The 12,817-nt window shown below is 36.5% G+C and overlaps 1 protein-coding gene across 4 annotated transcripts; it reads right to left on the reverse strand.

Moving 5' to 3' along the window:
• Positions 1-237: 237 nt before the first annotated feature.
• Positions 238-10,004, reverse strand: LOC135581162 (SPX domain-containing membrane protein OsI_17046-like). 4 transcript variants are annotated; one of them, XM_065172852.1, is made up of 12 exons: positions 9,899-10,004; positions 9,660-9,776; positions 8,063-8,138; positions 7,528-7,648; positions 6,050-6,361; positions 5,759-5,863; positions 5,217-5,671; positions 4,387-4,688; positions 3,106-3,287; positions 1,941-2,131; positions 1,028-1,161; positions 238-577 (listed from the first exon to the last, which is right to left on the reverse strand). In XM_065172852.1, the coding sequence occupies exons 3-12, from the start codon at positions 8,113-8,115 to the stop codon at positions 339-341; spliced, it is 2,094 nt and encodes a 697-aa protein (XP_065028924.1). In that variant the 5' UTR covers positions 8,116-8,138; positions 9,660-9,776; positions 9,899-10,004; the 3' UTR covers positions 238-338. The 4 variants fall into 4 exon arrangements, with proteins under 4 accessions (XP_065028924.1, XP_018675760.2, XP_065028926.1 ...); XM_018820215.2 differs by having other exon boundaries at positions 9,878-9,959; XM_065172854.1 differs by lacking the exon at positions 8,063-8,138.
• Positions 10,005-12,817: the final 2,813 nt, after the last annotated feature.

Raw genomic sequence — 12,817 nt, forward strand, 5'->3', positions numbered from 1 at the left:
TTCCGTAATAACACACAACTCAAAAAGATAACGTTGTAAAAATCTATATTTGATTCTATTTTGCAATTAATGGCACAGTATTAAGTTGCTGCATGTTGGTAGGTGATGCCAATAGGTACCAAATCAAGTGTGATGGTGGTAAATGATAGAATGATCTATGCCTCTACCATGGAAGAATGAGCATGATGGAAGAATAGCTTTAACCATCCATCTCGGAGATATACGGATGCACACATATGAATCTAATTGGATTTCAATTAATTTGTAGTCAAGCTTTATCTTCTATACAATTGATACAGAAGGAGGAAAAAAGATTTACAGATTAAGACAGTGATCGATTAATATAGAGTACTGTAAGTAAGAAAGGTGGCAACGATAGAGGCCAGACAAATGAGAAGAGAAGGGAATAGGGTGGCATTGAGGAGTTGGTCGTCACCCAAATAGCCTGCTATCGTTATCGTGCCATCCGCAAAAACCCGGGCCAAAGTTCCAGCTTCTGTTGACAGCAAGCCACCATTATACGTGCCACGGGCGAGCCGCGATGACATCACGCGAGATAGAAGTGATAGGTTAACCCCTGCATTGTTGAAACATATATGTTAATATAGAACAAAGAAATAAATATTTTGTAGTAATAATGGTTGATGCATTGAAATCAATTACATGAACTGCAACTTCAAAGCAGATAAACAAAAAAAAAGGGGAAGCAGGGGAGCAAGAAATTGTAGTTACTGACCAACCAAACAAGGAAAACTGTGGTCCTTAATATCATAGAAGCCACTTAGTAATTTGTATTCATTTTTAAGTCAGACCTTTCAAGGTCGTCTATATTGGTTTGGGATGAATTCTTAGTTTTTTTTTAAATTTTGTAAATTCAATTCAAAAAAACTGCTGGTTGTCAAATCCAAAATATCATATTTACTACTGGATTTTTTGCTAACCTCGGAACAAAGAGAGATACAAATGAGCCAGTTTGTAGGTTCAATCCCATAAATATATTTTGCAATTTACCATCCATGTAAATTACCTTCGAGTACTTCAGCAGATACAAATATGATGAGCGCTGAGCTGACATATTGTGGCACAGAGTATAAATTGGTGAAGTGGAAGCTGAGCATTATACCAACCAATACCATGAGTTCAGATGCCAAGAGAATTTGCCTGCAAAATACAATAAATTTTAAAAAAAAAAATATTCCAATTAAAAAAAGAATAAAATTAGTTGCCATTAAGCACCTTCTTCAGATACTTATCAAAACAGAATCTGCACATAGCCCATCAATCTTAAATGACATATGTCTGCTAGTTTCATATGTTTATTGACAATATATTATGTAAACTTAAGGGCACAAAAGAGGAGAAATATTATCTTGAGTTAAAAAATAATTTTTCTTGTGAAAACTTAAAAAACATGCATAAGAAAGGGAAAAAAAAAAAACATCCATTTGTGATGCATAGCTAATGGTTGACTAGGGGAAGCTTCACAACTTACCTCATTATATATCTTTAGTGGATACAGATATGCAAGGGAGCTTAGGAAATAAAACCTGGTTTCTCATTATATATCTCGTTAATACAAGAGGAAACTATATCTGATGTAACACATAAGTAGATAATGACAGCTGATATTTGGAAATAAAACCTGGTTTCTCATTCTAAGGAAGCATAAGTTGGTATGTAAAAGATGAGGCATAAATTGTTCGAATCAACTCCTGGTATAGATAGCACCAAGGTATATATGACATTAACCTCCACAGAACGCATAGTGGACTTCAGAGTTAATGTAATAACTAATAAACACCAAAGTTGCAGAGAATGAATATTTATGTGAAAAACATCAATATGTTTTACTTGAATCACAGTAATAAAATATACTAACTACTCTGATTCTCAAACAATCAAGTAATGGAAAAGCTAGAATATCATGCTTCTTCAGATACCTGTCCTCAAACATATTGGAAATGTAGCTTCCGACAACAGCATTTACTGGAAGAACTGTCAGTCCAAGGACTGCTAGAAAGATTGCTACTTTGCTTGTAGACCAACTAAAGTATATTGCAGTGATGACACTTGATTCTGAAAGTAATATCTCCATCGCATATTTAAGCATGAAATAGATTAACAACTGGACCTACAAGGTAGCAAGTCAGGTGAAGGTTATGCATCAACATTCTGCTTTGTCAAGATTGATATTGCAAGATATATTGAAACTAACAAGAATGTCAAGCATCATCAGCAAAATATAAATCAATAACGCAACATAGAGATTGAGAAAAAAATTAAAAGAAAATCTTATGGTTCCTTAACGTAATCTGCATTGAAAAGTAAGCACCCCAGTATGCTTACAGGACCAAGTTAAATTAAGAGTTCCATGAGTGCCAAAGGAGCCTTCAGCAACTATTTCTTCTACTGAAGCATGTTAATCACAGAATTGTTTATGATGGCTCCATCATGAGTCTACTTAGTATCATAATGTAGAGCCGGTTTGAATGGAAAATTCACAAGACTTCCATTACAGTTATATTTATTTCTTTATGACTTTTTTACTTTAATGAGCCTCAGCTGACTCACGATCCACAAATACAAATAACTTTTCTTAATTAAATAATAGTTTATCTGTACTATCTTATGCAGAATTGCATATCTGGTGTTGTTTTATGAGGCATTTTAAGTAATTTCATCGCTTCTGGCTTATAGCTTAAGCATCAGATATATACCTGAAATGGACGTAATACCAAGAAGTCTTGTAAATTTTGAACTATAGAAAGGACAATTTTAGTAAAATGTGACACCATGGTAAGCTTACTTATTTACTACATAGGTAAGGTTTTCAAGTCAAAAAAGCAACCTATTTATTTGCAAGGGTAAGAGACGAATAACATCGGTCATCCCAAGTTGGATATTGGAGAGAGTTCCATTTGTTAAGCCACCCGTCTAGTATCTAAATGCATAGTCAATTGACAACATATCATTCAATTGATAGAACAATGGCTAAGAAATCAGAGTTTCATTGTTGCTAATGCTTGATAACTTAATCCAATTAGAGATTTCAAAATAATTAAAAAGAAACTAAATGCAACCTAATGAACCATAAAAAAGTCGAACCTTCACTGATGGTGTAAGCAATCTATAGGCTGAAGCAATTGATGTTACAGGCTTGTGGGAATCTTCAGATGATTCTTCGCTATCTTCAAAATCTTGGTCTTCATCTTCATCTAGCTTATCTTTTGAGCTCAAGAGAAGAGGCTGAACAAGGCCATCTTCCAGGTTCTCAGTCTCCACATGTTCTGTTTTCGCAACAAAATGTACCAAATTTTGTATATCATATCGTAATTCTTCTTACTCACATTGTTGGTCTGATTTGCACATCTTTAACTATAACTGTTAGCTGACTAACATTCAAAATAAAAAACATGTCTTCATCAATTATTACCAGAATGCAGAAAGAAAATTCCAGGTGGTGCACATTAACAGAAAAAAAAAAAAAGATGATCTAGGATTAACTAACTAACAAAACTTGGACAGTTCCATATGAATTGAGCATAATTGTTTCGAGATATATAATTCTCACTAACCTCAATAATAGTCAATTATCAAGTCTATTTGACTCTCAACCAAGTTCTTCATATATTTATATCATCAACTAAGATGTAGACTTATCTTAAAAACGCAAAATTCAACAGATAAATATGGAAGTGTTTGAAGCGCAGTCAATAGAAATAACATGTGAGGACACTAATCTTCGGATTTCAAGCTCCAGTTGGTTTCTTGGTACATCAGAATTTTAACATAAACCTTCAAAAGTATATCAGCTTCTACATCAAATTTTTTTTTCCAATATCATAGCTGATTATTTAGTATTTTAACCACACTTTTGGAAAGGATTTCTTATCTCCTAAGGATCATCATTGCAGAAGAAAACTCAATCCACATGTCATCTGCTAACCTTTGAAATAGACCATGTTTAGTTACATTGTATCTCTTTATTTTATTGGAGAATTTTCTGCTCATTTCAGCATATATTAATTTCTTAAACTGGCATTTAAGGTTTCTGTTTCCAAGTCATAGCACTGATTTTCTCCAATCCATCCAGTCTTCTAGAGCTCTCATCCTTTGCCTCTACTGTAGTTTGGGATAAGTTCTCTTCCTCAGCTTGAATCAATCCACTAACAGTATATGGCAGCCTAGTGACTAGTTGACACTCGATGAGACGCAGCAATGAAATCTTCTTAAGAACAACATCTCCAGTTTTTGTAGAATATGTGCCATAGGAAGTCAAACGGTTTCTTGAACAAATACCAAAGAGAAATCCTAGGGCTAACTCTCTGTTACTGGATTACAACATATTGCATAGAAAAAGTAGGGTAACAAACGAAGATCACTTACCAGCATGTGCACTTGCTGGAATATGGTTCTCTTCAGCTTCATGAACTGGCTCCCGGAATGAAATCCACAAAAAAAGAAGATAAATAAGCCAAGCAAGAGCCATAAGCCACCCTGGTAATGTGTTTTGGTTGAATGTGAGTGTGTAGATCTTGAAATTTGTTTGAAGCAACCCAGCCAGAGCAGGACCACAAGCCATTCCAAGAGCACTGGCACTTACAAAACCTGCAGAAGCTTGCATGCGTATTTTAAGAGGCACACAATCGCTTATGTAACGACGATTTACAGCTCTTGCTGAACCTAACCTGCAAGAATCATAAACTGGCATATAATACAGCACTCGATGTACAGAGAAAAAACTCAAACAAGATCATGGATGCAAAGCATTACAACACTGAGAATTTAAGATCACATGAGACAACAATTAAGATGATTCAAGACAAAACAATGGTAATCTTTTGCAGCAGCCAATAAAAGATTAAGCATATCAACCATAGTCACAAACAACCTTACTAGTATGCAAGATGGCTACAGTTGATTGACAAACAAGAGATTGTGGAAACTTTAATACCAAAAGTTCATACGGGAAGACACACATGCAGCAGTGCACTGTCCATAACTACATTACCAGTCAGGGTCTGCCATGAGTGTCAAAACAAAGCCATGAAAATACCTTCAATAAACAAGATCTACAACGTTCTTTGCAGATAGAAATAACATAAAATCTGCTCTAGCATCTAAAGAAGTAATCATATAAAAAATACAATAAACGTTGAACAGAGATCAGTCATAAAGAATTCCACTTCCAAATGAGAAAAGCAAGAGTCTCTTACCCGCATAAAAGACGACCGATAAGAAGAATCACTATTGATTTAAAGTCATAAGCCAATGCATACAGTATATTTCCCAGGAAAAGCATAATGCTGCTAAACACTAGAGGCCTGAAGTATGACTTATTTGACCATGCACTGAAGTAGACTGAGGAGAACACTTGTGCAACAGCCATTGAGCCAATAATCACACCACATACAGTTGCTGCAGCTCCTAGGCTCAGTGCATAGTCGTCAGCGGTTGGGACAATGATATATGTGTTGACCATGTAGAGAAACGTATTTGTTAGATTTAAAATTAGAGATATAAAATGGTATTTGTGGTCATCGGCATGATCCTCTGCTGTAGTAGGTATGTCTTCTTGAAGAATAAGTGCATGCTGTCCTAAGAATTGAAGAAAATTTGTTGAATGAGTTAGTTTGTCCACTGATGCATTTATTTGATCTATAACAGGGTCCTGCAGTAAATACATACAAGGAGTTGTTAGTGCTGAGGACAAGTATTAAGGCCTAAAGTAACAATTTAATTGAAGTTAACAAATAACCTTTAAAACTCTAGATGGCTGATCATAAATGGACGAGTAGCTCCCTTGGTGATCTTGAAGATCTGCAAGGTGACGAGACAGAGCACCCACAACAGCACCTATACCCTGTTTAGTCATCAATATGAGGAGGCCCATCAGAGTTCAGACTAGGTAATCTAATTGGAATGATGTGCTGAGAATCACTCCATTGAGCTCAGGGGGTATTATGAGCAATAGCTGGGAAAAAACAAACTGCTAGGTTTGTTTAGGTCAAACAAACATAGGGAAAAATAAGCTCGAGAGGAATAGTACCACATGCTTAAAGACCTGCTGCAGCTGAGAATAGGGGTGACTCGCTCGACTAGAAACATAGTAGTCTGTGAATCTAGAATGAAATCGTTTATCGAACTTCTTCAATATTTTACGAAGACCAGTAGCATTCATGTCCACAAACCTAAGAAGTTTAAGAAGATCATATCCGGTTGTTCTATAAGCTTCTTGAAGTTCAAATATTTGGGATATATCTGGCTTCTCTAAAAGAACTTTGTGCTGCTCTCCTAGTTCCTGAATCCTGCTTGCAAGAAGCCCTTGTTGTTCCAAAACAAAAAGGACAATCTTCTCAATCTGAAGAAACACAAAGGAAAAACTGAAAGATATCCCCAAGAGTATGCTATCTCATGAGAAACATTTTCCATAATCTTTATTTACAACATTATGTGCCAAAACTAGGCAAATTCCAGCATCCAAAATCTTAAAAGACAATTATCTAGCAACAGCAAAAATTGCATATAATGCAACAGGAAAAGCGAAAAGCAATTTCACGTTTCAGTCCATCTTCTGCATTGAAAACTTCAATAGCTATCACAACAAGAAGTGCTACAGTTTCATCAAGCAAGACACATTTTACTGAAAAATCACATCATCTGCTCTTATGTATACTAAGGTGACTAATCATGGAAATGAACTAACTAATGACCTATATAACGAAAGATAAAAAAATGGGTCGATCTTGACTATTTGTTAGCCGCCTGTTCTCACATACTTCAAAAGTTCAAAACATTGTATGATTGCAGAACACTTCACTAAAAGAGTGTACTCCATTTGTGCACTCAACAAAATAAACAAACATATCCAAAAATGCGATATAGGGCTGTGCCACAATTCACAGTTCCATATGGTTGACAAGGAATAATATTTCAAATGAACTAGATGGTATCTTGGCATATAAATTAAGAAAGCTAGTTGCCCAAGCACACCCAATAAATTCTATACTTTTCAGGTCAAACGTAAAAGGAAAATGGTTAATAAAAGGATCAGAAAAATATGTGAATGTCAAAAACATTAACTTTGTAAATATGTAAAATAATTACATTAAAAGAAAGGATTTATTTCTGAATGAGGATGCATATAATGGCTGATCATAAATATTTGAATAAGTCAAATGAAGTGAAATCATGTAGCAAGATCCAAGCATTATTTACCTAAGCACTTCCCCGAACCAACCACATAGAGCTAAATAAATTTCTTAAGCATTTCTGAACTAAAATCAGCATATGCATATAGAATATGCTACACTAACTCACACCGAGTAAATTCCTCTATGCTTTCATTGTTGTGCACGAGTATGCAAGAACACTTGCTAAAGGACTGCAAAAAAGCTCAAAAAAATACCATTTATCTTTTGTTCAACCTCCATCGGCCTATGAAGCTCGTAAACAATCACAAAGTAAAGCTGCTGAAAGCGCACAATATATAATGACTCCCGGTGAAGGCAAATAGATTGGTGATACCTGGTCATCTAGCATCTTGGAGAACTCTTTGATAACTTGGCGACGATCTTCCCTGCCTGCTTGAGTTTGCTGAACAAATTGCTTCAGTCTTTTCTTCATTAACTTGTAGTTAATATAGTACCTGGAAACAGTAATACCAGAAGGAACAAATGAATAAGAAACTAGAACAAGCATAAAATGGCAAAATAACTCTAGTATATATATATATATATATATATATATATATATATAACTTGTATTAAATTAGTCAATGGCACAAAACACTTCTTGGAATGAGATATCTCAGAATCACGTATGTGATTTCATGGATGCATCGAGGATAATTTTCAGATCTTCAACGAAAGTTAAGCGGAAAGTTTCTAATGAATTGGAAATTTTATTGTCTTCTAAGTGAAATTACACAAATTTATGGTTGAGACTAAGGTTTACTTGTTATTGAATCAAGAGAGATAAGTAATGCACAATTATCAGAACAAGGACAGAAATATTGGGTTACTTAATATTGAGAAGAATATATTTTAAACAAGTACATTACCGTTTCCACTCCTGAATTTGATCTGCCATCAACTTTTTCCCAAAATTAACCATCCTGGAATTCTCTATGTTAATAACTGTGTCAAAGGAGCATCACACAACTTTCAGAGTCAGATAATATGATTCGAGTAAGGTTCCAAGAATAACAATCTGTGAAGGTATAAATGTTGTTACATTTTCATAAGCTACACAGAATAAAAAAGGCTAACTCATTTGGCTTTCATCTAAATTTTTGCAGAAATCAAAAGATATGAACCACAGCAATAAATTAGTGACATATGCAATACAAGAATATTTGCTTGACTAAACAGTAAGATTGCTCAAACAAGAAAACAAAATGCATGGCAGAGAACATAGAAGTTCAATATCAACAATGTCCCTATCAATTTAGGTGCTTATTCTTTCATTCTGACAGCAAAATACATAACAAGTAATGATGATTTCTTAAAATCAATTGGTAGTATACATATAATATAACAAAAATTCTTGTAGACGATCTTGTAGCTTCGATCTTATAGACCATTTTCTAAAAACCATCAAGTGTCAAGGTTCCCCCAGCTAACAATAACAGTCCACATTTGAAGTATTAGAAACAGAAAGATTCATCTTGTAAGGCATTTTTAGCTTCATCATCATAACTATATCATCTTATATTACCATAGTTCATTTTCAAGTGGGATAATATATTATTAGAAGACATCCAGTAACTATTATTAGAAGCTATGATGGAAAAGCCAAGACAGAACAAACATGTAAAAGGGCGATAAGTCATGGAGGTTTGTGTGTGAGAGAGAGAACCAAAAAACAGAACCGACATAATAGACAAAGAGAAGGCAATAGCTGTGGGATCAAGAGATTTACGTGAAAGGAAGAGGAAAACCTTGTAATTTGTATATCTGACGGTGTCAGAAAGCACCAGATAGAATGATCAGGAGGTACTTACTGATCACCGACAACATACAATCAGTAGAAATTCTTCCCTTTTTCTGTTCATTTCTCGAGTGGACGCCACGTGCAGATAGGCAGGCCAAGAAGTTGTCCTTGTGCATTCAATGAAGCATTCAGATATGGAATGGGATAAACAGGACACTCAAATTTAACTCTTATTTAGCTGTACCGCTAACAGAGTGACCAACTATATTAGGAATTATTACGACACGATTATGGAATCACTATCCTTCACCAAGAACTTCAAATTTCAAATCGCAATCGTTACTTTAGAACTCGATTTTGGTAACATATCTGAACCTAACTGGATCTATAGCAAGAGATTCTAGCATTAGAGTCAAACTCAGGTAAATCCTCACTTAGATTATACAAGAAACCAACATGATCGGAAAACAATGGCCATGGAGTTTGAGATCAGAGGTGAAGAAACAAGTCCAAGAGAAGGATAGTTAGTTAGCCACACTCCAGAAGTACACGAGAACCAAGGATTGCATATTTTGCATCCCGGAAAGCAGAGCCGTCGCATAGTTTACATAACAGTGGCCGGGACCAATCCCAACAACAAATACTCTATTGGAACCAATTCAATATCAGTTTCTACTTGACGGCAAACAAAATCAACAGTCAACTCAAGAACATTCGAGCATTACCAGGGACAAGATGAAATATTCAGATCTTCCGCTCCGACGCTTCTTTGGCTCTTATTAGATGACCATCAACGAATCGCGAGAAAGATGCCGACCGCCGGAATTCAACCGAACATAAACCTAATTTTGAGAGGGAAGAAAGGGAGTAAGAAGAAACTGACACCACTCGAGCACAATGGGAGAGCGAAGAAGAGGGAAATAGCGAGAGAACGAAGTCGTACAAACAAGCCCATCTCACTAACCAACTGCACGACACGGAGAAACGGAAGGGGAACGGTCGAAGCACGAGGCGATGTGAGCCCGTTGTCTCACTCGTTATTTATAGGCTCGTATGCTGGTAGCGAGAGGGCGGGGAAGAGAGGGAGAACCACTCGAACCGTATCGGACGCGACGCGAATCTTGGTGTATTGTATGTATGTGGAAGGGAAGGCAAGTCCCAACTCCGCACATCCGCATAAGATACCTCATGCGGTAAGTAACATCGCCTCATCGCATGTGACGTGTAATGAGACTCCTAAATATCGCGGACTCCTACCACTTCTATTTCGGGATTTCTTGTAAATTGGGTACGCGTCGTCAGAGAAGTGGCAGTGACGTATACGGGAACTGTTCGGCCGAGTTCTCCGAGCTGGTACACCAAAGAGGCTTTGTTCATTACGGCGTTTGGGAGCGGGTTGGGTCGTCAATCAAACGGCCACGATCCATGGAAGGACCGACGGTCCTGATGTTCTTTGCCGGCGACCAATAGATGGGCACCTGTCCGCGTGACCATGTCCAAAACCTGAGCAAAGGCTCGGCACCAGGTGTGGGGCCCGGACGTTGACCGATTTGACTCGAAACATCCGCAAACGAGGACCGCCGCGTGGGATCAGGTAGCTTGGGCCACGTCACGGCATCCGATTGTCACATCACAGGATTAAATAACACGGTTACAAACCGCAAGGGAGCTTAGTCTCGCCGTTCATTTGATGTGTCAAATCTCGGACGGTACAATACGATTTGGTGTCATACATAACAGATTGTCATGAATATACCACGAGGAAGGGAAATATTATATTATAAATAATGTTAAAATACTGATAGTATTTTATATAGTTTTTTTTTTTTTTTGCACGAGTGTTGTGAGATAGTAGAAAAAATTGTTAAGGTCCATTTTAACTTGGGATTTTGTCTATCGATCACTTAAGTCTTCATAATTAATTTATATCTAAAATAATTTTTATATTTTTATAAACATAATATATAAGTTTTTCCTGTAAGTCTGGGTAAACAGATGTTAGAATCTGCTTGCGTGATAAACTAACTCATAATAAATTATTAATATAATAATACGTGTAATTTAAATTTTAAAAAAGATTCATTTTGGCCCTTGTGGTTTTGTTCATGGATCACTTAAGCCCTTATAGTTTTACTTGTGTCTAAAATAGACTTTATACTTTTAAAAACATAGCATATAAGTTCCTCCTATCAAGTCTTAGTTAACATACATTAAAGTCTGTTTACGTGACATTCTAACTCGTAATAAATTATTAATATAATACTATATAATTTAAATTAAAAAAATTGATACCACCATCAATGGCGAGAGGAGACATCATCGTTGAAGCGACCACCAACGACAGCACCTAGTCGTTGCTATATAGCTGAGTATCGTACGCACATAGCCTCTCCTACGTTGACGACAAGCTCATGAGCTTTCGATCTTACCTCATGTGGATGTGTCGACTAGTCCAATGCTAGACATACAATGGTCTCATGGTTCTCTTCCTCCTCCTGGGCGTCTTCATCCCCGCCATCTCTCACTTCGTCCTCTCCTGCACCCCCACCCTTCACGCCTATAACGTGGTGGTACAGCTCTCCCTCACCTCTGCTTTCAACCTCTTATACCTTTACCTCTCTGCCTTTGTCCGCCGTTATGGTCTCCGTCACTTTCTCTTTCTTGACAAGATATATATTTTTTTTAAAACTTAAATTATACATATTATTATATTAATGATTTATTATGAATCAACATATCATGTAAGTAGACTTTAATGTCTATCAACTCAAATTTGATGAGATAAAGTCATAACGGTTTAAGTAATACATAATCAAAATCATAGGGCTAAAATGGATCTTTTTTTTTTTTTAATGTATGTGTCATTATATTAATAATTTATTATGAATCAATATTATTACATAAGAAAATTATAATATTTATTAATATGTTATATTTTTAAAAATATATAAATTATTTTATGTACGAGTAAAGGGTTAAGTGGTTTGTAATCAAAATAATATTGGGTTAAAATGAATGTTAAGCTAAAAAAATTAAAATCAATAATTGAAGGTGTCCTCGAGAGGGAGAGAGACCAATTTCAAGGGATTGACTAAGAAGAATATGCCAAGTATATTCTCAACTCTCTCAACAAAAAGGTTACTGAACAGCAAAACGAATGGCACCAAAACTGTTGCAGATATCAATCTACCAGTGAAAAAAGAATATGCTAAGCATCTTTTCCTATAGATAAATTGTGGCTACTATGAGCAGGAAAAGTCTCTCACGGGAGACGAGTTACAGACTATGACAGCACATGAAATCATCAACAGTGAGATGGGTATCGATTTCATGGGATTCAGTGGAAGAATATTCCAAGAATCATCCAAAGGTTGCAAAAAGTTGAGACTAGTGGTCATGAGATAATATATATATATATATATATCTTGGTTGGTTTTGTAGCAGCACTTCGTTTGATCACACGATGATCTCGTGCCTCCTCTTTGTATGGATACGTCAATGTGCTCAGCCTAAGGACCGAAGTATTTCTTATGCGACGTGCTCATTTAGCCTATCAAGAAGGGTGATGAGGGTAATAAGACTAGGGTGACATCGGCTGCCCCAGATGACGTCTCGCACCTCTGTTGACATGACAGCATCTGGTCAACGCGGGTCGAAATGCCGACCAAGGCACATTAACATCCTGCTCAAGCTCGATCCCTCACGCCACGCCAACGTCCATGTCAGATGCTACCAGAAGTACGATCCTGCTCCCTGCGGGCAGGCACATCAAGCAACGGCAACCTCCATTATAAAAACCCTCGCGCTCCGAGGAAGGAGAGGACAAGACAATAACCCCCTACGACTATTCGCTAACTTAATCGTCGGAAGGGTCGGGTCAAGC

Source organism: Musa acuminata, chromosome BXJ3-11 (assembly GCF_036884655.1).
Source record: "Musa acuminata AAA Group cultivar baxijiao chromosome BXJ3-11, Cavendish_Baxijiao_AAA, whole genome shotgun sequence".
NCBI classification, from domain to species: domain Eukaryota; kingdom Viridiplantae; phylum Streptophyta; class Magnoliopsida; order Zingiberales; family Musaceae; genus Musa; species Musa acuminata.